The 25,877-nt window shown below is 40.3% G+C and overlaps 1 protein-coding gene across 1 annotated transcript in view; it reads right to left on the bottom strand.

Annotated features, from left to right (window-relative positions):
* The window catches only part of LOC119653219 (pyrokinin-1 receptor-like), a 379,838-nt gene that overhangs the window by 113,975 nt on the left and 239,986 nt on the right, over positions 1-25,877 (bottom strand). Inside the window, exon 4 of the mRNA XM_038057794.1 lies at positions 4,628-4,837. Coding sequence (XP_037913722.1) covers positions 4,628-4,837 — 210 coding nt within the window. The remainder of the gene's footprint in view (positions 1-4,627; positions 4,838-25,877) is intronic.

The following is a 25,877-nucleotide window of genomic DNA, read 5'->3' as shown; positions in this document are numbered from 1 at the left end:
TCGAATTCGATGAAGCGAATATCCACCGGACGTGATACGGTTAAGAACCGTGGTGAAGTGGTTCTTCCACCTCTTCAACTGCTCGTCATCGTAGATGAGGAGAAACGTTAACGTCCATCGCAGGACCCTCGAAATGCTTGAGACCATATGCAAGTTCTATGGGGATGCGATGTGCACTTCTGAAATCATTGCGTTCTGCGCCATTTACCGTTTTCCTGGCCAGCGCAATAGCGAATTCTCTTTTGTCACACCGAACACTACATTAAACTTATGAAGAAGCGTGTCATCATCATCATCATCATCATCAACGGCCGGTATCCGGTCTAGGCCTGCCTTAATAAGAAGGTCCAGACAACCCGGTTTAGCTCCGAAGTCCACCAATTCAATATCCCTAAAAGCTGTCTGACATCTTGACTTACGGCATCGCTCCATTTCAGGCAGGGTCTGCGTCGTCTTCTTTTTCTACCATAGATATTGCCCTTATAAACTTTCCGGGCTGGATCATCCTCATTCATATGGATTTGGTGGCCCGCCCACTGCAATATGTTGTCGCGGTATTGCTCATAGATTTCGTCGTTATGTAGGCTACGGAATCGTCCATCCTCATGTAGGGGAGAATTCGGAGAATTCTTTTCTCCATCGAGGCCAAGAGTTCGTGCTAAGAATCCAAGTTTTCGAGGAATACATTAGGATTGGCAAGATCATTGTCTTGTACAGTAAGAGGTTTGACCCTATGGTGAGATTTTTCGAGCGAAGTATTGAAGCTGAAATAGGCTCTGTTGGCAGCCAACAACCGAGCGCGGATTTCATTGTTATAGCTGCCATCGGTTGTGATTTTCGACCTAGATAGGAGAAATTTTTAACGATCTCGTAGTTGTAGTCTCCTATCTTTATTGTTTTCGGTTGACCAGTGCGATTCGATGTTGTTCGTTCTTTGGGTTTTGGCGCTAACTATGCAACCATGTACTTCGTCTTGCGTTCATTGATGTACAGCCCCAGATTTCGCGCGGCCTGCTCGATCAGGATGAAAGTAGTACATGTCCAGTTGTTCTCCCCATAATGTCAATATCGTCAGCATAGGCCACTATTTGGGTGAACTTGAAGAGCATGGTGCCTCTCATATTTACATTTGCATCGCGAATCACTTTCTCGAGAGCCAGGTTAAAGAGGATGTACGATAGGGCATCCCCTTGTCTTGGACCGTTGTTGGTGTTGCCGCAGTCACCCAGGTCTTGATTTGGCTGACAGTCTATAGAGCACACAAGAAGAAAAAGACATTTTTCATGACAGCACAGCGGTCATCAGTAAGTTACTCAGTGTATCATAATCGGCAATGTTCTCCCACTGTCGAACAATAGCAGGATCATACAAGCGGTCGATGTTGAACGTGAGGCATCGCGGTTCTCCAATTCTACAAGAAGTGCGGACGCAACAGGTAAGCGACCAAAAGCGAACGCGAAGCCGATGTCAGTGCCACTCTTGAAGACAACTCCTAAATCCACTGCTGATCACAGAGTGGGCAATCTGATTGCTCGTACTGTTATGGTCACCAAAACCTGGGCTTTTCCATTACATGTCCGAGCAAGATGTTTGCAGAACCCCCAAGGTTAAATCCGATACGAATGGTGTAGCACGAAAGAAAAGGCAAAGAAATGAAGGAGGACTTTATTATCATGTCAAACCGACGGAAAGAAGGGCATTTGCCGTAGTTCTCAGCCATATCCTGAGTTAGGTCCGAAGGGGACTAACAAGAGTACGTTCGCTCAGGTCAGGAGGCTGCAGGTGAAAAGGCTCTCGTTTCTAGTTTAGAGCGTACGTGCAAATCCGAGAGTTTGACTGTCTTACAAAAAAGGCCGAAGCAGAAGTGGCCATCAAGCGTGAATTTCAAGAAGTGACCAATGCCCGAATAGATATCACTTTTGTGAATTCTCAAGGCCAGAAACCGCCAAACTGGGGAGCAACATACAAAGAAATTCCTATAATATTTTATGGATTTACGGCCGCTATGTAATATTCTAATGAGTAATTCCTGAGGTAGTTCTGGAGGTGAAGCAGCTCGATGCCTTGGCTTGAGCCTACCCAGACGCAAAGTAACTGAGGAAGCTCAATTTGCCTGCATCGATAAATAAGGTGGAGCAGGAGCATAGAGGTCAACTCCAGACTTGTTCAAAACGAAGCTGCTAGGCTCATTGTAGGAACGTAAGGAAGGTCGGAGTAGCTTTGCAGCAAAACTCAAGGCAATCCAGATAGGGAGCAGTTAGAAGCAATAGTTCTAATCTCTCCCACAGTAATTTACTTCTAATTCGCTCGTGGAATCTTCTCAGATATGATTCATATTACTTATTACCTCTGCGGGTAATAAGAAATGTTCTATGAGGGTCGTATTAGGAATTATGCATGCTGTCTGGAATGAATAAGTTAGGCATATCCTATTTCAGTTGAGTGAGCTATAAGTGAAGCAATGATAAGCTAAAGTTGCCGTTGGCATTGTAGTCATACATTGTTAATATATGGATTCAAATATTTTACAGTAGATGAGTGTAGGATTTTGACACCACATATAAAAATATGAATAAATTATAATCTGTCGTATTACAAGTATTTTAGACTCCTTAGAATGAGTAAGTTAGAACTGATATGGTAATTGGTGGGGTACGAATTCGGGTACTGCCACTAAATCTTACAGATGCGTAGAGTATAGACACACGTCTACATCCTCCTGGGGACCTGGAAGGAGGGTAGCATGGCACCGGGGCGCTCACGAGTTGCTTGCGTATGTTGAGGGAGAGGTAGTGCTAATCAGCGAACAGTACAGAAAGAAGGACCTGCTTCGTGGCCACTCGACGTCGGGATGTTGCCAAGAGATGGTTTTACCCTTGAATTCACTGTTTAGAAATAACATCTTGCATCTAGCTAGCACCGAATGAGACTATGCAGGGCTTTCAACGCCCGATTTATGTTCTGGCGCGCGGGGGCGGCGGAAACTGTCGAGAATGTGATGTGAGAATGTGATTTGTTCTGCTGTTTGTCGCAACGTTTAACTTCGCTGAAGAAAGCATGCAACGCCATAACATAGTGAAGATCAGTTAGAAGGAGACTTCGCTAACCGATAAACAAAAGCAAAATTCACTGCTTTCAGGAACTTGTAAATGTAATACCGGAAGGATCGAACGAATTGTACGGGTATTATTCCCTGCACATATTGATGTGAAAAGAATAAAAGGTGCTTAATATTGTACACTTTTCTCACTGAAACTACTACCGGTAGTTCTCTCTATGCAGAACAACAACGCGCAAGGACCGGATATTAACCAGGCATGCGTATATAAACTGGTGTTCCACTATCGGCCAGATCCACTGGTCGTGACTTTCAACGGTCAAAAGCGCCATTAATTAGCAAAGAGAACGAAGACCCCACTTTGGGTACTTCACTTGGCCGGGAAAATGCACCAAAATCTGATCAGTAGGATAATAATCTCCAAAAGGGTTTCAGAGCAGCGACATTCTGCTGCCATCTAGACGAATAGTACTTCTCGTAACGCTTGATGCCAGAAATGCTTTTCATTCCGGAAAATGGGAAAACTAGCTAGGCACACTAGAAAATTCATTCGACGTGCCTAACTATCTTTTACAGATATTGGGTATTATCTGAGAGACCCTTCCTTCCTCTAAGAGACGCTAGAGGACCTGAGGAGAATCGACATCACATCGGAGGTAGTACATGGATCTATCCCAGGGCAGACCTCTGAAAAACATTTGCTGGAAGAGACGCGCCTGTTCCGATATAGATATGACGCTGTGGTACTTGCTGCCAGAGGCATTGTTAAGCAGGCGTAAACCGGACTTGGCATATCGATACGATTTGAAGAAAAAAGTTAGCCATCCTGACTAAAAGGAGAATCCTGACCCTGCGGCGAGTTGATGATAGTGTCAAAACCAACGATTAATTAAATTGTATTGATGCCGAACAAGAAGGGTTTTACTTTTTGAGGAAATCGAGGCAGCCAAAAATAAGTGGACAACAACTTGCACTACATTGAGATAGTGCAGAATGGGATTGTGAACGACGCTGATTCAAGGTGGGATGGATTCGTCAACAACTTTATGCAGGCACATAGAGCTCCCTTTAAACAATATTGTCAAAGAAATGCTGAAGACTGCTGGCAGATGGGGCCATATCGCCCATTACGTTTGAGTTCTTCTTGTTGCGAAGAAGATAGGGCTCGGCCGGTGGAAGGAATGGATGCCGGGGGTTCTTTGAACTAACTCTCCTTTCTTCCCGTTGATGAAATGAGTTCCCAGATTTGAAGGCTACCTAAGGGGAAGAGTGGGAAGGCTAACCTGAAGTAAGGTGTCAAATCGTTTCAGGCTAGTTTTCTGAAAATGCTTAGTTGATAGTTTGATGGCGTGTCGTTGTGGGAGTCACGCATGTTGGTAAACGCATTCACTTGCTCCATTGGAAAAAATAATAAACTACGGAAGAAGTCATATATAAAAAAGTAGATTTAATATAATAAAACTTGAAAGGAGTTAAAAGCTGTATATGTATATTTTTATAAAAAAAAAAAGTGTTTTCAATGATTTATTATACTTGATATTGTATGTAGATATGCACATAAATACTAACCTTTAGTTTTATACTATTTCCGTTCGCTGTTGTCGCACGACCAACGATCTTTGACCTTCTCAGTTGTAATCCAATTAAGACATAAAACACAGTTATAACGGTCATTGGAAAAACGAAACAAATTATCGACGAAATCGTAAATACATGTTTCCTCAAATCATTTTTGATTCCGCACGTATCGTATGGCCTTGTTAGTCCCAAATCTAAAATCTAGAAAAAAGATATTTGTGGAAAAAGGACATTAGCTTCTCGTTTTGTTCATAAAAAAGGAATAAATGGGGAAGCAAACAACCTGGGCCGTGTTGTGAGAGAAAAAAATAGAAGAATATATGGATGTATGTATATACAGTAGCGTGCAAATAAAATGCGCCTTTTCTTCCTATTACGAATTGGATTCGTTAGATATTGTAACTATGAGGACATTTGATTATCCCTAAGTAGATAATGCGGTCTATAAACAGTAATCATGGCGCATACGTTATTGGGAAGGTCATTGATATTATAGGAAAGCGAAAAAATGGGAAATCGGTTGAAGTGCTAATACGGGGCAGTAAACGCGGAGGATACAAGTTATGTACTTATTTTGATGCCACATAAATTGGTCTCTATCACATTGTTGATAAAGGAAAGGGACTCAGCTCACAATAGCGAAAAAGCTAGAAATTGTCAGGAAATAAAAGTCACAGAAAGGCATTAGCATAACTTCTTTGGACTCACCACATCAGAGCGTCACCTTTCCAGATTAGTTTAAAGTCAAGTTTTCAACTTTGTAGAATTTAACAAGAATTCTACAACAAATTATTGAAAGATGCTAACGAAAGCGAACAGAATATTCGTCTTAAGCAATGGAGAGAAATGGAAAATGAAAGGAGATGTTTATGTCTATTTGCAGGTATTTTGAATTGAATACAATGCGATACAACACAAAGCTGTTTGGGGGAGCTTTAGAGCGGAGACATCACCAAATGAATTGTTACACGAGCGGAAAATACATTTTCTGATTTGATTTGAAGGAAACCAATGATTTGGTGCGGCGTTTCCAGCATACCGGAGGCATAGGAGTCTAAACTCTAATAAAGCTGTTCGATTCTTATTTATTTTTGTTTGCGGATTTCAGTTGGAATTCAAAATTCAGCAAGTAGTATCTGTAATTGTTCTCGGTCACGTCGCTCTTACGACGGATATGGCCTCTCTCGTCTGAAGAGATTCTTCTGTTATTGTTATTCAATATTCTATAAATTGAAACTCTTATCAATAAACATGTGCTTTCCGAAACACACACAGCCTATTATCACGAAATTTGGTAGAAATACACGGTCTACGAATCGCTGGGTGACATGATTTTGCATTAGGTTTAAGGGAGGAGAAGGAGCGTGCACCTTTTCTGTCAGAATATGATCATCTGGGGTACCAACTCAGAAAGGCCGATTAGTCCTGATGCGAGCCCATATTGATCGTCTTCGTCCCCATTTTCGCGAGAGCTGTTCATTGTGTTTTATAGATTGCCAACACTCAGAACGATAGACGGCGACATGGAGGGCGACACTGCGGTAAATTTTAGATTTGAGACGTTCGTTGATATGTCGATAAGAAACAACCCAACTTGGGTGGTTACCAGGTTGCGCTAATTCGTGAAGCAATTTCATAACGTTGACAGATAGCATTTACTCGAGTATCTAAATCGCTCAGTTTAGTGGCATGAGGCGATCATTCCATTTTTGGACAAGTTGCTCGATATCATTGCTGCTATTACCCGTTAGGAAAACATTATCTGCATAAAACAGTGTATAGAGCGCTGGACGTTGAATGTCGCGTGTGACAGTGCCCATAGCATGAACACAAGAGACTGACAGAGAGGGCGCTGCCTTGATGAACATCGGCAGAGACACGAAGCGGTTTAATACATTCACAACATTTCGAACTTTTCGTTTCGGATCATGGGAGAGCAATTTAACTCAGCGCACGAGTTCTTTTAGCACTAACTGTTGTCATAGAGCATACCAGATGACTTCGTGTGGTACACGGTCAAACGCTTTCTCTAGATCCGGAAATGCAATGTAAAATTCTTCTCACGGTGTTTCGTCATGATGCTGGATGCATCGTGGCTCGTCGGTTGGTAAGCAAAGTACGTTTATTGTCATTAACGCCATAGAAGTTATCAATATCCTGTATGCGTTGATGTCGGCATTTGACAAGTCAATACAAATCTCTCCTGAACGTCCAGTTTATCGTAAAGATCTTTGTAATGGAATGTTCGGATAACAGCGATCGATACTTTACCCTCGGTTGGCATTTTTGTAGATTTTCCAGCTTACATGATTTGGTGACCCCGAGCTTTGCATAGACCGCTTTGTGGATCCGTGTCTTCAGCTTAGATCCACGATTCATTCACATTCGTAATGGCTGGTAATCGCATAAGCGGGATCATGCCTTCTTTTTTCTCACGAAATGGCCACCATTTAATACACCGCAAGCCAGTGCGTTCCTCACGCTAATTTAGTATTTATCTACTTCGAAAAGTTGCCCGAAGGTATTTTTCTTTCAGGTTGACCCGCCTGTGATGCGTATGCCGCGAAGAAGTGGGTGGTGCGATCAGTTGATATAATGATAAGCTTCACCAACGGGCATGAAATCGTCCAGTTTCATTAACCCTTCGACGAGTGAATAGATCCCTGGGTACCTTTTTGATTTTTGAAGCGATTTTACTACCATTTCCGCAAAAGCATGGTACCTTCGACCCGACATATATTTCAGAAGCGTATTGTTTTCTGTGTTTACACAAAAAATCGAAGTGATGGAGGCAGTAGTTTGATTTTTATAGGCATTTACTTTGAGGGTAATAGGTCAGGGACCTTCAACAATTTTTCGCATGATTTTTTGTTTACTTTCAGCGTTTATGGAAAATTCCAGAATCTGCATCCGCGGTTTGCTTGGGAAGCATCATTTAAAGAGTGCAGTTGTGTTTTGTGTAGTAACGAAAATATTCCTTCGCTTTCGTAAAACTGGTTTACATAGATAATCAGTGTGTGATCGCGATGTTTCTAGCGTAAAGGTTTAAGAAATTAAAGCGTAACACCGTCTGTTTTTGTATGCCAGAAATTACTTTAGATTTCTTTGTGTTGTAGATAATGGAGGGTGAAAACATTGAATTTGAAAGTTTAGCGGGTGTATTTGAAGAAGCAGATGAACAAATTATGAGGATGACGAAGCAGATTCGACATACTATGAAATTTCTATTGAAGATTCAGAATGCGAAAACGAGATCAACGTTGCTTACGAACACGAAGGAGAGGATGATGAATGGGAAAATGAGCTTGATGATGCTACATCTGATACTAACGACTTCTACAAAGCCGAAGATTGCACCATATGGATGAAAACTCAGCCACCAAGTTCACGGATTCGTGCTCATAATGTAGTGGATTACAGCCGAAGAAAACCGGGCCCATTGATAACAGCAGATGATCCGCTACAAATATTCAAATCCATTATCACGGAGCCGATTGAGTTGCTTATTTTGCGGGAAATAAACCAAAAATGACAATAGGTGGCTAAGGAATGGAATGATGCTCGTCTTTACAAACAAAAACAGTGGCAACTTTTCAATATGGCGTAGATGAATGCATTTTCGCCAATCATTTTGCGTGCTTAAGTATTCTAGCCCGTCAACGAATTATGGAGAGCTGCCCATGCACCTATATATGCAGCTGCTATGCCATTGGACCGGTTTTTGTCTATGAAGAAATGTATCCGTTTTGGCAACGCAAACCCTTGCCCAGAACGCCTAAAAAGCAGCAAGAAAGCGGCAATTGATGACGTGTGGACATCCAAGCGAACTAAGAAGCGGTGTATATACCGCACCATTCTTTGACAGTCGATGAACAACTGTTTCCGTACAGAGTGTACGGCCTCTGTTTACGAAATATTATACATGTCTTCAAAAGTATGGTGGTTGTGTGACTCTAAATCATACTTTCCATTGAAGGGAGTTATTTGCTCTGGAAAGCAGCAGGATCAACAATGTGAAGTGAACCATAACAGAAAGTTGTGCAAGATCTAATGAAGAAATACACGGATACGGGCCGCACAGTTTACGCAGATAATTTTTTAATACACTGGATTTGGCGAAGACCCTTTTGAAGCAGAGAACTGCATATTTAGTGCGTGCAAATAAAAGATTCTTTCCAAAGGAATTTTGCAAAAAAAAGGGAGACACATCCGTTACTCAGCACGATATTTGAATTCCACGAAGATGATGTTGACCTTTATTCATATAGGCCTAAGAAAAATTATTTTATTATCATCTATGGACCATAAGTGTACTGTAGACAATAGCAGTGCAAAGCCGAAACCGTTGGTTATTTTGGATTGTAACGACAATGAGTTGGGCATAAATTCTATTAATCCGATGCTGGGCACATATACCTGTAAGAAGCCAACCAGGCGATGGCCACTAACAATGTTTTTTAACATGATAAACGTGGCTTCATTGACTGCATTTATCATTTATGATGAGATGACTCCGACCAATGAAATTGACAAACGGTGTTCATTTCTGCACATATTAATTAAGCAATTAGTCACGTCCAATTTGGAAATTCGTTCCAATAACCATCACATGGTACAACACCCTCCAATACAGACTACGATAGAAGCTTTTGGGGTAATTATGACTCAAATGCCAGCTGCTTTCGCCCCAAAGTCAAATAGACCATTCTATCACCTGTCGCGTAAGCTAAACAACCGTCAACGAAAGACTAGAGCTCATTGTCACAACTGCTGGAGATCCGTGCAAATTCGCAGCAACTATATAGTTGTAATGAAGGTAGTTCTATATATCTATATATATCTATCTATATATCTTGAGCAATAAATAACAAAAGAAAAGAAAATTAAATGGAAAAATTGGTTTTTATTAATAAATTCGGGCCTAACAATAAATTTGGCTTTTGGATGGTCGAAAAATTCCGATTTTTACAGGTGTAACAGCCAAAAAAGGTTGTAGGTCCCCAGGGACCTATTCACGGCATAAAACGAAAAAAAATATTCACTCATCGGAGGGATAATGACGTTATGAAAACCCTCCACATGAGTCTGCGAGCTATCAAAATAGAGAAGTTTATAACCATTATACCGCATTCGCGTTCTATGTCGCAGTTTTTGGCACCAGGCCATCGGGTTTCTTGTAGAACGCAGATATCGATGCGCTTTTTCCGAAGGGCTCTTGAGAGTTCCCTAGGCTTTCCAGTGGGTTAGACTAATTTATTGACGTCTTGGCGCCAGCGGCAACCTTTGTCGAGTGCCCATTTCTCGATAAGACCGGAGCCTGCCCGCCCGCATCGACTGCCTTTCTACGAGGCAAAGGTTCGCTCACCGCGATCATCTTGTGTTAAACGGCATTGGATGCACTTTTTTGGTTGGCTTGTCACGCGACCTGTCATCAAGAGAGATCAGATAGGTTTAAACATAGTGGAATGACATCAACTATAATTCATTTATTTGCTTCCCTGGGATGAACATTTAATTTTCGTTTGACAAAGAATAGTACAAAAGAAAGTTATCTCAAACTCTCTTCCTTTATATGAGCTTGGAACCAGCATGCTATGGCGGAGGTTTTATATACACTATATTAGTGACAAAACAGTATGAACCGTCGTAGATACTAAAACTCATATACACCTGAGCCGCATGGGAATATTTCATTTTTAGTGTTTTAACTTTTTTTAAGCAGTTTTATCTCTCTGCCTTCTAGCACACGTAATCTACCCGGAAACGGGTAAACTTAATGTAATAAAATTTGATGAGAACGTTATCTACGAATCCCTTTACATGCATTGAGTGACATTAAGGAGGTGCTCCCGATGCATTTAAAAGAGGATATAAGCTTTTTAAGATGTTGCGTAAAAAAAATACTTTATTAAAATCTATTAAATGTTCGTCTGTACGTTTCTCTGTCTGTCGTACCCGATTTACTCGGAAACGGCTGAATCTATTGTCACGAATTTTTGAGTTTAAGGTGAGGCTCCCTATGCATGGGAAATAGGGGTGTACAATTTCTTTTCACCAAATATGTGTCGTGTGGACATGTGGCTAAGCTTTTGAAACTGGTTCTATTTATGATTTTGAGTGAAACATAAGCAAGTGAGTACTCAAAATGAGAACCTATCCGACTAAAAAATCTTAAAAAGCATTTCTATGAAATCAAGGCCCCATCCCATTCCCATATCTGTTCAAATATAGTTAATAATAGCATATTGACATACTTTAAAAATTTTCCGATCCGGTTAATTTCCTAAAAAAACAAGATTTCTGAGCACAATCATGACAACCGTATTCGCGAAATTGTCGAAGATAATTGTCAATCAAGACGGATTTGTCAAAAACCGCGAAACTGCGAAACTAATGACACAAGGCACGCTCCGTGGTTATTCATGGAGAAACACCTTGCCAAGCATCGCCTTCTTTACATTGCAACATTGCATTTCCGGATCTAGAGAAAACTTTTGACCGTGTGTTATACGAACTCATTTGGTATGCTCTACGGCAACATTTAGTGCCAGAAGAACTGCTGCGCTGGGTTCAATTGCTTTACCAGGATTCGAAAATTAAAGTTCGAAGTGTGGCGGGTGTATCAGAACCGCTTCGTGTCTTTATTGGTGTTCATCAAGGAAACACCCTCTCACCACTACTCTTTGTTCTTGTAAAGGACACTGTCGCATGGGACATCCACAGTCCAGCGCCCTAAGCACTGATTTATGTGGATGATGTTTTCCTACCGTCTAATAGCAAAAATGATCTAGAACAACTTGTCCAAAAGTGGAATGGTCGCCTCATGCAACACGGTTTCAGATTAAATTTAAATAAAACTGAATTGTTGACGGCCGATCCCCATGAAACAGGCACAATCACTGTCAGCGGCAGTGACCTGTCCAGAACTGAGCGATTAAAATATCTCGGGCTTATGCGGTCGTTCAGTGGAGAATATGTTATGAAATTGCTTCACGCATTAACGCAACCTGGATGAAGTGGCGTTCCACAACTGGTGTTCTTTGCGAATGACGTATCAATGAATCTAATTAGATATAAGCTATAGAGAATTTATAAATTTGAACGATTTTAAGTTATTACTGAATTCAGTTCACTACAAGAGGCTGCAAGCTTGAAGTTTCCGGATGATGTCCCCTGGGGACGGAGACGGGAGCCGCCATATTTTGATTTACTTTACTGAAAGCAGCTCATTGCACCGGAATCCACCTTACTGTCGAGCTAAACTCTGAATCCGTGAATCCTTATGACTCGTTCTAAGATACCTCTAAACTTATCAGTAGTGTTATCTACCCAAATTTTCAGTTAAGTGTCGAAAACATCTAGGATGTTTCTATCGTCGATTAATTGGAAAGTCTTCCTGCTTTGACTATTCTGAAACAGGATATTAGCAAATAATAATTAATTTGAAGAAACGATCCTTTTTCTTGTCCGGTTGTATGATGTTGTCTAACTATAAAAACTCAACTCAGAGTACGAACTTGTATAATGTTCTCCAAGCAACTCACTCCTATTTAAGTCTATTGGGGAAATATTGCTTGCTTGGCTTTCATGAATTTTTTAAGGTACCACGTAATTAACAAAAGGTCAACGTTTTGAATTTACGCCTATGTCAGTTATTATAGGCTCCTTTTTGCTGCCCGCTGTTTATACTACTGACAGCCAGCTGGATCATCTTTGTCTGTAGTAACTCATCTCACGATAGGATTTGTCCCAAGAGACAACTGCAAATAAAGCCCAGAAGCCAGAAAGGCCAACAGAAGCAAATTGAAAGATCCAAAATAAATAATGCGAGGCAATTGAAACTGACTAGCGAATTGGGGATCTGATACAAGACTTTAAAGCGATAATTGTTTGCTGCAATTTAAAAGGAGAATCAAATGAAGTAATTTCGGTTTGAGCTTTTAATAATAAATTTTCTAAGAGAAATAGTGGAACGAAAGGGATCAAATAAACTGTGCTTTAGAAGGAAGGCAGTATGAGGAACTTACCTGTAGACCAATGTCCCTAAGGAAGGTGAGCATAGTGAACATGGCAATTGTTTTCGTAACCCTTTCAATTTGGTAGAAAAAATATTCGAAAGATGAAAGAAAAAAATCGCATTACTCATACACCATCTCATGATTGAGGATTTTTATATTCCCTTGGCACTTGGTATTCTGGGCATGAGTTTTTCGAACTCAGAAAGCAACTTGCTCTGAAAAAATGGGGGATTCTATCTGTAGCAGCATTCTTTAGTATGGAATTGAAACTTCTTTTGTTTGTAGCCTTGGACAAAAGTTCAGGTAATTCTGAATAAAAGAAGGTGCAAAAAATTTTCTTATTGCCTGAATTGAATGACCAATTCATAAGAAGTATGGTAATTTTTTTAACACTTCAATGAAAATTCGAGTGTTAGACGCTCCTACATCTGTCGAGAAATTTTTCATGAAAGTTTGAACCAGTCTCCACTTCAATCCAGTAACTTCAGAAAGTATATCCATTCCATAAAACAAGAATTGAAACGAAATAGTGGTATGTTCCGTCATGGATTATAGTCAACGAGAAAGGAATTCAGAATTGAAACTGCTTTTAAATTCATAGTTCATATCTAACAATACATCCACGAGTTATTTAGAAAGTTCTGATTAGATATAAGGCGATAAGGAGCATTGTTACAAATTTAAAAGAAGATTAAAAACGAAAATAGCATCGTGGTGTCAATTAAATATCCCGAGAATAACAGCAGTGGTACAAATAGAGCAATAAGAGCACGGCATTTCAGGTATGGAAGAGTCTCTCACGCCTAAAAACAGGACAAATTGTACCAATTGATTCTCTAGCTTGTGAATTTGTTAAGGCTGACAACACTACACGGAAAACAAACCGTTACGAAACCACAGAAGGAGCCTCAAACAGGATGGGCTTTATAACGACTAATCCGGCGGCAAAAATGGAATAACGATTGGGCATTTACTCATGGAGCGTGAGCTCCCTGTTCAAACCGAATGCTCCTCATCAGCTAGCCGATACTCTGTCCCAATATAAGGCTGACATAACAGCGTTGCAAGAAATGCGCTGGAGAAGCACCGGTTTCCTGGAGAAGAACCACTGCACCATATATTATAACGGCCATCCAGTAAACCATGCGCTAGGGGTAGCTTTCTTAGTTAGCCAAAACATGAAGCCTGCTGTTATCGGCTTTGAAAATATAAGCGAAATATCATGCACTCTACGCTTGCGAGGCAAATTTAGAAATATAAGCCTTATCAACGATCACCTCCCTACAGAAGCGACTGCAGAGTTAGTGAAGGATATCTTCTACGAGACAGTTGAGCGGACCCTCCAAGCCTGCCCCAAGTACAATACCTAAATCATACTTAGAGACTTTATCAGCCAACTAGGGACAGAGCCCGTATTCAGGCGCTACGTCGGTTCCCATAGCTAAGATAAGGATACCAGTGATAACGGACTGCGGATTATTCAGTTGTTGGAACTACCTGGTTTGCGCGGAAAGCGGTCTACAAAAATACGTGAGCCTCTCTAGATAGGACCACATTCAACCAAATTGACCGTGCGCTGATTGAACACCGCCACCTCTCAGCCTCGATGAATGTCAGAACATATATAAGGGGATTGACTCCGATCATTATCTCGTTCGCATGGTGGTCCGGGCTAAAATTACAACAAAACATACAATCCTCTCTGACAATCAGCCCTCCGTAAAACATAGAAGGGGAAATGGATGCCACTATAACCGCAGTTAGCAAAGATCCTGGCGATGGAGCATTAATATATTATCTCCACAATTATCTGAAGAACGTCATCATTGACACGGCCACAGATATATTTGGCCCAAGCCGCAAGAAAAGTCGAAACGGCTGGTACAACGATGAACGTAAACTAGTAACGAAACGGAAAAACCTGCATACCGAGTATTGTTGCATTCTCAAAGAATTCGGGTATGCGCAGGGACTTATCACGAACTCGGTGGAGTGGAGAAACGATCCCCCAGAGAAACCGCGCCAGGCGCGAAAGTTTTACCAACAAATCAGCATGATGAAGCCTTATACACTTCGTTGTTCATCCTGCGAGACAAAGAGGGAAATCTGATTTCTGGCAGAATGCGCATATTGGAACAATGGGTTGAGTAATTTAATGAACTGCTCAACAACCAAAATATCGGTGAGTTGGAGGTCCCGCCAACTGAAGACAACGGAAAAATACTGGCACCACCAAGCAAGGAAGGAACACTCTATAACTGTAAGTCGCCAGGAGTCCATGGAATTACAGCCGAATTGGTTCAATACGGTTCATTAACTGATGGTCAATGTGTGGGACAGCGAATCAATGTTTGATGTCTCGCAACGATACATTATCTGTTCCATACATCAAAAAGGGAATATCACTCAGTGCAGCAATTATAGAGGTATCACGTTGTTGAGTGCCGTCTATATGATATTCTCCGCTATCTTGCTAGGTTGGATAGCCCGATACGCCCAGAACATAATTGGTCCATACGAAAGAAGCTTCACTCCAGGCAAATCAGCAACAGATCAGATTTTTGCTCTGCGGCAAGCGATGCAAAAACTGCTGGAATATGGCCATCAGTTGCACATCTTTTCATAGACTTTAAAGCCGCCTATGCCAAAAACTTGCCCTGGAGAAAGCGGTTCGCAATGCAGATGTCAATGCATGAGGTCAGCCAAATTTTCGTAGTACTATTTGTAAGGTCCGTGTTCACCTCTAATTGTGTGAGGTTGCTTAAAAGCATATGTGATATTAAATAAAATGTCCGTTTGATGATCATGGATTTCAATTAGCGCTTTGATCAGGTCTTTGTTGGTGGTACTAGAGGACTAGTTAGTAGAGCATTTTCTACGACCTATTCACGTCTATGATAGATGTCAACGAAGGACCCTCTCCTGTAGAGAAGATGCAGTACCTAAAAACTTATCTATAGGGAGATGTTTCCAGGATAGTTCAATATCTGAAGATTAGCAACGATAAATACCAAAAAGCGTGGAAACATTTACGAAAAACTTTCGGAAATTCCATAGCATGCCAATAGTAAGGGAAGGAGAAGGTGCCACGATCAAGCTGTTAGTTTTTATGGATTTTTCGACTGATCGCTCCAGAACTGAGCTCCCCGAAGAAGAACAAAAGGTTCGAAGTATTTGTGGCCAACGACCCTCCCGAACGCGACATGCGTCAAAAGGATCACCAGATACATCAATACATCAAATTCAAGTCCGCAAACCTCCAAAATTGCAGGCACACCGTACGGAAAATGAGTTTTTGTTACAACTGCTTTAAGAAGGTGCCTAACGTAAATAAATTGCAATGGCCACGGGCTCGCGGCGGAAGCGGAATTTTATTCGCCTTTTTCGGGATTAATTTGACCAAATGATGCATTCTATACTGTGCAATTACCTTAAATTTCGTCGCATATTGCACATTCTTGAATGCATTCAGGCGATTTGATTGTGACATGGGTGAATGATAATCTTAATGGGTCTTGGCAACAGAGTCACATTGACCGGGAGGAGTACTTTTGTTTTCCGCGATTTTTCTTTTCAATCAAATAGGATCGTAGGATTTTCCATGGCTAATTGTTTCGTCTTGTTTTCTCTGAATTTTGTTGATTTTATAACCTGAAAACTTGCAAAGTTAGCCACCGAGCGTGGTGAAGGTTCCAAATTTTTTCTTTGTTGAGTGAAAAATTTGAATCGCAAAAGGTTACTTACAGAGTTGAGTTTCTTTCTTGCGTCAGTTTCGCTTGAAATTGTGTGACATCGAGTGCGGGCGCTTGGGAAATTACTCATAGTTTTGGAGCGGTTTTGCGTTCAGCGTATAGGGGACGCTATGCTAGTTCGAGCCGCGTGAGTACCGCGTGCACGAACAGAATTTGAAGAAAATTAAGGAATTTTCCTTTGACATTGTGACCGTAGTGTTCAGCGAACGTCAGTTCTTGCCGTTTTTCAGGACAGCCGTGGCGTTTCCCCGCATTCTTTACCGGATAATTCACGCAAAAACCAAACTTTTAACAACCCTGGTCTCGAATTTACGCCAATATTGACTCAGTATTTGACCCAATGTGTCCGAATAGCTGACTTGTTAGATCATAAGATTGTCATACGGAAGGTCGCGGTTCAACTCTCACTGGTGGCAGTGGGATTTGTATCGTGATTTGACGTCGGACACCAGTCGACTCAGCTGTGAATGAGTATCTGAGTCAAATCAGGGTAATAATCTCGGGCGAGCGCAATGCTGACCACATTGCCTCCTACGGTGTACTGTAGTGTACCGTTACGGTCTTAAATGAAACGCTCTAACACACTTCAAGGCCCTGATCCAGTATGGATTGTTGTGCCAACGATTATTATTATTATTTGACCCAATGACAATTTCCGGTTCTGTTACATCTAATGGAACACTTGAGAGTTTTCCTGATACCACGAGAAAAAAACGGACCGGATATTGCACATTATTTATACTTGAAATGCTTTTATTCTTTTTAAGTTTTTTTTGTTCATTTTAAACGATATTATACTGGTTTTATTATTTATTATCATTTTTAGTTATTCTAGTATATTTTATTTTAGTTCTTTTTAAGGTTTTGTGTTAAAATCGGTTTACCGTCTGTCTGTCTGTCTGTCTGTCTGTCTGTCCGTCTGTCTGTCTGTCTGTCTGTCTGTCTGTCTGTCCGTCTGTCCGTCACACGCATTTTTCTCGGAGGCGGTTATAGCGATTTACACCAAATTTTGTAGAAAGGTGGGAACTATGAACGCTCACACATACAGTGAGTTACATCCTTTCAGGTTGAATTTAAGGGGGGGGGTCCCCGTACATGCAAAAGGGAGGTGTAAAATTTTTTTTCATCAAATATAGTCATGTGGGGTATCAAATTAAAGGTCTCGATTAGTGCTTTTCGAAGCCGGTCTTAGTTTTGACATTTCTTGGAAACGTGGGGAGTGCGGGGGGTTGAAAGTGATCATTTCTTTAAGGGGGCCGTTCTCAGAAACTACCAAACCGAAAAATCTGAAAAAAATCAAGAGGCTGCCACTATATGGCGCCTTGGCTCCGAAATACCTTTCATACCGATATTTGTTCAAAAAAAGTTAATAATAGTATATTACTATAATTTTTTGTAATTGGCTGAAAACCCCCCTTAAATTCATCCTAGCGGCAGTGATGTAGGCTAGAGTGTAGAGCATGATCGTACCAAGTTTGATGGAAATCGCACTATTACTAACAAATTTATAATATGTCGAAATTGTTGCTTCTTTGAAAATTGAAGACTATCAATGTCAATATCACCCGAAAGTGGACGTATGCATATATTACGTGCTACGTACTAAAAAATACACAAAACCTTTCGTACCTGAAGCGTCCAGCTTCCGGTTTCCCGACTTGTTTTAAGAATGGTTTCAGTTCTTGCACTCTTGTTTTCTTTTCAACTGATTCTTTCCTTTGAATATATAACGTGTAATGAAGCATAACCAACCGTCTCTGATTTGAGGATGGCTTACCCTCTCCTCCTTTTTACTCCCTGCAAAGCAATGACAATTAGGGACATCTACCAGAAAAATGGCGTGAAGATGTCAAGGAAGGGATAGAACGTCGTTTTTTTTATTTTCATTTTTCAGGTTTTATTTCGAGTTTTCGTCTAACTCGTTAGGCTTACGCGAGTCGTTAGATTTGTGCGATTACTTTCAAGATCCGGTGCGGACTCACACACTAGTATAGACACGTGAATTTTTTATAATGACACGTGAGGGATCGTGGCGCTTAACTTCCACATTCCCGAGCAATACGTGTCGAGCGAGCGCTCCGATTGAGCTTCAGTATTTGCGGGCGGTCCTTTACGGTCAATTTCGCCAACCTTTTTAGGTTTTTGGAATAGCTCTTCCTTCTAGGCCGCCTTTGGCCAATCAATGTCGTCGTTTGATCAGCGCAATCCTCTTAGTGCATTTCAAAATATCCCTTCAAAAGTCTATGTCGATTCACGGAAAATTGCGCACATTAGCTTTTTACAACTAGAAAAGCTTCGCTGCGAATGATGAGTTACTTATGGAACAGCCAGCACTCCTTGATTGGCTATTTGAACTCTGCAACAGCTAGCGTATGACTAAAGTTTGAATTTCCCTAAAGCATTTCAAGCGTTGAAAGAGGACTTCCATGTTGACGATGGTCTGTCCGGTGGTGCCACCATCAAAAAGTTAGTCAACTGAAATAATACCATATAACGGTACTCAACAAAGGAGGCTGCAAACTGCGGAAATGGATAGCGGACGAAGACTCAGCAATTAAGAAAATTCTAGAAAATGATGGGCCGTCCCGCTAGCTCTAGACACCAATACTACGGAAGATATCAAAACACTTGGTTTACGATGGCATCTGGTTAAGGACGCATTCATCTTCAAAGTAAATTTGAACCCGAAATTGGAAGGGAAAATGACAAAGTGGCAATTGCTGTCAAAAATTTCTAAACCGCTTGACTTCATCGGTTGGTTACAACCATGCATCATCATAGGAAAAATGATAATAATAATAACAACAATGCATCATTAAGACGGATCGGGATGAGCTCATTTACAACGAACTCAATACGAGATGGATGACATTTCGTAAGCAATTGCCTATCATGGTTTCTGTGATGGATCAGGGTCCGCGTACGTACCAGTTATATATGCCCGTATCTTGGGTTTGAATGGTACGTTTATAACAAAGCTACTCAAGGCTACAGCCAAAGTGGCTCCTTTATAGGTGCTATCGATTCCTTGATTAGAGTTGTGTGGAGCAGTTTTATTGATTGAACTCATGAAACCTACATTGGAGCCACAGAGATGCTTCGACATCAAACCATACTATTGAACAGATTCCATCATTGTTCTTCAGTGAATTCGATTTCACGGCGAGGTTTTCATCTTTCACAAAACTCGTTAGAGTAATTTCGTAATGCAGACGTTAGATAAGAATAGGCCAGAATACGTTCTTAATTGCAGATGAATTACGCGAAAATGAAAAGGTAAGTGCGCAAGCAGTGTAACGTGACATGTTTCCAGAGGAGCTGCTTGAACACGAGAAACCATTTCCCAAATCCAGCCCACTGATAATATTAAACCCATTTGTGGATTCAAAGCATTTGCTGAGGGTCGAGGAATGAGACAACAGAGTTCGGTTTGCGAGAACAAGAGGTATCGCATTATAATGCCAAGAGGACATTTCGCTAATCTGGTAATTAAACATCATCACCATCTAACGTTTTATGGAGAAGCGCAGTTGATCCTTAGTACAATACGAGGGAAGTATTGGATCGTAAGTGACTTGACTGCGGTAAAATCTTAAGGTAAATCCGAGACCGACCCAATAATGGGATTGGGAAGCGATTCCATCAAATGGAACAGTGGAAGGGGAACTTAAACAGTAAAGGAAAACACCGTGTCTTCGCCTGTTTGGCTACAAAAACGGTGCATCTCTAATTAGCATGTGATTTGGTAGCAAATACATGCATCGCATTTCATGGCATGCAGGGGAATGGTTCTTACCCTGCTCAGCGACAATTGAACTAATTTCATTCGAGCAAATAATATATTGCTGAAGAATTTCAAAAGCATGGTCGCTGAAGTGCAGCTGACATTGGCGGGAAGCAATATAAATTGGAAATTCATTTCACCAGGCAGTTATTATGTCGGCGGCATCTGCAAAGCTGCGGTGATATCTATGAAACGGCACCTACTCAAAGCCACCAGACCATAGTACATATGGTATGAGCAATAATCACGTAAAGATATTCCGATTACTATACATAGATAAAGGATACTTGACGCATGCCAGCTATCTCGTGAGAGTTTCGAGTTTTTGCGAAAAATGAAATATAACCTAACTATAAAAGATACTGGCGTCCTTTTCTGCAGCATCTTTTATTCAAAGGATTCTCGTCTAATAATTGTATCCTTTTTATGAACAGTTATATTGGATCGTGGCTCACTGGTTCTTCGCCCATTAGCAGACAGATTATTTATCCTCTCAATTACTTGATACCGCTGCTATTTGTCGCATAGGGAACTGTTATCACACCAACCTAAAACATTTTCGTGTCATCACTACCCAATACTTTGTCGCACATTCAGTTTGCTATAATACCAACAATAGCATAACAATAATGTCAATTGAAGAAACTGTTAGCAAATGCTTTTTTAAAACAAGATGAAGATTAATTCACTAAAGGATGTACAATAGATGATTATTAGTTGTTCAACCATAAAATATTTGTTGGTATTTAAGACTATGTAGATATGTTTTTGTCATTTATTGAGAGTTGCGTTATTTATACCTTAAATTGTTTTTAGGTGAATGAACGAATATTGCGCTATACCATAATGAACAAGGTCGATAATGAACATCTTGCGCTCTGGAATTATAGATCCTTTTATTGTCGCTTTTTGAAGACTATACGAACAAATATTCAAATTCGATATTGGTGATTTACCTAAATAAGACAAAATGTTCAGTTTAGCTTTGAAAAGATTCAATCAAAAACACGTATTTTGGCTGTAATGAAACGATAATTAAGGTAGAACGAGGGTGACTGTAATTGTAGATTTACATCAAATTCCGTCAACCGGAAAATTACAGGATCAATGTGTTTTGATACATTGGGTTCAAAACCGAAGGAAGATAATAGCGCGGAATGGAATATTGATGAGTTTCTATTTCCTTTTTTTTTTCATTTGCCAACGATTCCTTCACAGAATGAAAGTAATTATTCGAATCTTTTCCCACAGATAATTATTTTGGGACATTCTACTAGAAATCCAAATTCATTAGAATTTATTCAAGCGTGAAATAAATGCTTAGGGGCATTGGTCCAATTTATCGCTTTTTTATACATGGAAGTTTCGAATTCTGCAGCAGGCTCTTTATCAATGGAATGCAATGATTTGTTCTAGAAATTTCACTTGAATCAGACTTCTTTTTAATAGGCTGTAATTTGATGTAACAATAAAATGTATTAGCATAGCACCCTCTTGGTATTATCATCGTATATATTTGTGAGTAGAAGTTTTCCAAGGGAAATTCGCCATTTCTGCTATCAAGTCAGATTACATTTAAAAATTGAAGTGTCATCTAAAAGCTTCTTACGCTACGCTTTTTGTAAACCGGTCCACCTCTTATCAACATGGACTCAAAAACGTAGTGAATAGAGGTTATCTGTTTCGATGAGCGTTAAAGAACAAAACTATTCCAGTAAGCATTATCTAGAAGCTTGTCTATGTCAATCCTAGGGAGGCGACTAAAGCGGATAGAAATTCTTAAGCTAGCAGCCTGCGAATTTGGAAACTACCTTGGTACTAAAACATCGACAACACCTCGGATTGGAACTCCCCTCAAAATTACGACCTTCAGCAGTCGAAAACGCACGCTCGTCGAAAACTGAAATTAGGTACAGCATTGGGCTTGATGGCCCTCCCCTCATTCTTGACGAAGGGAGTAAGTAGCCCCCGAGATAAGGACTTACATGTTACATAAAATTTTTTTCTAAAAAGGAGAGGCTACATGTTCAACTCTTATAACAATCTTACAAGCATCGAAAACGATAACCCATTTAATATCGAATTAGCCTTGAATGAGTCAAAGATCGTCTCGAAAGTATGGTTGCGAAAGATCACACTGGTTTCCGTTCTATATGGAACATATTATTATTTAGATCATTGTGGAACAGCGTCCGGAGTTTAGGTCATAGCTCCACTTGCTCTTGATCGATTTCGAGAGAACTTTCGACAGTGGAGGGGACACAGGGAGTGTATCTGCAATTCAGAGAAATTAATAGCGGCCATCAGAACGGCAGATAATGGCGTGCCATATGCTGCATTGAGGTAAAATCTGGATGGGATTTCAAGTCCAAAACGGAGTTCGACAAGTTTGCATTTTCTTTCTTCTTGTTATCGAGAACGTTCTACACGCTGCCTTTGCTGGAGGTTATGGGGAGCTTTCTTTACAAATCGTGGACCATGCCTAAATAGCTTTAGATTTGGTAAAGGGTCTAAGTGTAAGTGGTCATCGCACTCTCTTTATTTGCATCAATAGGAAACCAATTTGTGTATCTCAGAAGCATTGTTTCTACCGACGGGCGAACAAACTTGATGTTATTTGACGCTTAATGTGCCTTCGTTGTTTTATTCAAAATATGGAAATCGAACTATATCCACGCAAACATCAAAATGAAACTGTTCCTGGTCAACGAATATAAAACACAATGAAGGGCGTCTTGCGGTAATGGAGACGAAGATGTTGCATTGGGCTTGTGTCGTGACACGATTTGATTACATCCGAAATGAGGATATCCACGATCGATATTGGGTTGCACCCATAGTAGAGAAACTCCGAGGAAGGCGGCTTCGATGGCATGGTCACGTAATTTGCCTTAACGAGAATTCACTTACCAAGATTGTTCTGAACATTGAAGTCACTGGTAAACGACCAAAAGGCTGGTCGAAACAACGGTGGCTTAATACGCTGGATGGGCATTTAAAAGCGTCGAAAGCCAACCCTGCTTGTGAACGGGACAAAGTCTGAAGAAAAACAAGAAGACGTGAGGAGCGACAAGCGCATGACAGCTCCGAGTTACATAGTTAAAAACTCCATTGCCCTCTAGTTTTTAGAAAGCGATTTAAATAAATCCTTTGATGGAAAGCCCTGTATTGATAATAGTCAGCCTCATACGCTTCAGACTCTGAGTTTTTCTTTTGTGTATTTCTTTTATAAAAAGATTTGAATGTGCATTTCTCCCATTAGCATGTAGCACGTAAAATATGCATATATTACGTGAAAATTTCCACCTTCAAGTGATATTGACATTCATAGGCTTGAATTTGCAGAGAAGCGACAGTTTTGACCTAGCATAACTTTGTTAGCAATAGTGCGTTGGAAGGATCATGCTCTATACTGTAGCCTACATCGCTGCAAAATTTTGTGATTCTAGGGTGAACTTAAAGTGGGTTTTCCTGTCAATTACTAAAAATTATAGTAATGTACTATTATTAACTTTATTTGAATAGGTATCGGTATGCAGGGTATTTCGGAGTCTAGGCAGATTTTTCGGATGAGTGGTTTCTGAAAATGGTTTCGTTAAAAAACGATCACTTTCAACCCCCCGCATTCCTCAGCTTTTTAACAAATGTCAAAACTAAGACCGTCTTCGAAAATTACTAATCGAAACCTTTCATTTGATATCCCATATGACTATATTTGATGCAAAAAAAAATTACACCCCACCCTTAAATTGAACGTAGAAGGATGTAGTTTACTATATGCGTGAGCGTACACAGTTCTCACCTTTCTACCAAATTTGGTGCCAATCGCTACAACCGTCTCCGAAAAAAATGCGTGTGACGGACAGAGAGACAGACAGACAGACGGACAGAGGGACAGACAGTAAACCGATGTGTTCACACAAAACCTTAAAAAGCGCTAGGGAGAGGTAGATTCTTCATGTATGGAATTTTAATACTTCATTCGAATGTCAACTATTCTCGTTAATTATATATTGTATGGCTTAAGATACGGTAAATTCGCTGGAAATTGATAAGTTAGAACTGCTATAACTTTGACACTAATAGTCGGATTTTCATAGGATGTGGCATGAGACAGTCCTCTATGTCGGTGCAAAAGTTAGTAGCCCTAGGGTTTTTCAGTCCATTTCTAAACGTTGGTAATATACTATTAGTAAATTAAGCAGATATCATAATGGGACATATTTTGAGGCCTACATTTCATCTAAGTGCACCATCTTGATTTTTTTTCGGATTTTTGGGTTGGATAGTTTCCAAAAATGAGTCCCGTCTCACTTTAAGTGCGTATATTTTGACTCCTTACTCGTCCACTTTACAATTGACGCCAAAACTAATACCAGTTTCGGAAAGTACTAATCGAGACCTTCGATTTGATACCCTACACGACTATATCTGGTGAAATTTTTTTTAAATCCCCCCTTTGCATCTAAACACCTTTTAACCCCACTTAAATTTATGGGATTTCAAAGTTCCCATCTATCTACCAAATTTCATTCGGATCGGTTTAGCCGTTTTAGAGAAAATTGCGTGTGACAGACAGACAGACAGTGAATCGATTTTAATAAGGTTTTGTTTTAACAAAACTTTAAGTTGCAATGGATCAACCATTAAGGGCGAGAGCTCCGTTATGAGTTATGCAAAGCAATTTAACACTGCACTGGCTGGCAAGCGGATCGCCCTTAGACTACGTGGCGAAGAGCAGTGGAGGAACAATGCAAATTTTTCGGGAAATCGTGGCAGCAGCTGAAGTATGTTACCCGCGTAGGAATGATTGACACTCCCCAACTTGAATTTATTAAATTTTGAGTTACTCCCGATTATCTATTATACAGCTGACTCACCCCATGAATAAAATTCACCTCGGCGTTCTTTCGGTTAGGAATCATTTTCATATTCCATGGTTAGATAATATTAGATAGATATTAGATATTTTAACCATTATATCTTTTCTTTTCAATGAGGGAGCGATTATCTAAAAGTGAGGTCGAACATTCATTCCTCCTCCATACTTTACATAGTATGAATTTAATCATCTTCTTGGAATCGTTTATCCCTAAAATATCGCTGTTGAATTACAATGACCATGAAGGCTTATAATGCTCGACAAGGGGATCCAAGGTTATTGTTGTCAACAGTGAAATAAAGATCTACAGCAACCTGGAAAATTGGCAAATGTTTATTCTGGGCTTGCGTGTGGTCCTTCACAACTGTATCTCCAGTGCAGTTCCTCTTTTTGTGTTAGTCGACGCAATCCATGATGCTCAGTTCCTTCATATGTCATCGCTAAACATCATGTATCTTAAATATAGCTCATTTGGCTTGCACAGGGATTGGTATACTATCAAACTATATAATATAAAAGTGATACATTTCCGATAAAATATATGTGGAAGAAAAAATTAATAAATAGCTCATCACGCCGGTAGATCTGAACAATTCTCTAACTCGGATTTCACGATCAACAAAAAGAAAATCCGTGGGTTATTCTATCTTCGCCAGACACATCTTTTTGCGTCAGGTGCTATTGGGTTTTGGTTTATAGAGCCGCATCATACTTTATATTTTCTGGCCGACTGATATGGAAATGTCCTGTTCTAATTTCGGTTGGAGATAGTTATTCAAAACAAAACCTGATTATAATCGGTTCA

This window comes from Hermetia illucens, chromosome 3, assembly GCF_905115235.1.
Source record: "Hermetia illucens chromosome 3, iHerIll2.2.curated.20191125, whole genome shotgun sequence".
Taxonomy (NCBI): Eukaryota; Metazoa; Arthropoda; class Insecta; order Diptera; family Stratiomyidae; genus Hermetia; species Hermetia illucens.
Note: the sequence above shows the minus strand (reverse complement) of the source record. Positions and strands in the feature narration are given on the sequence as shown.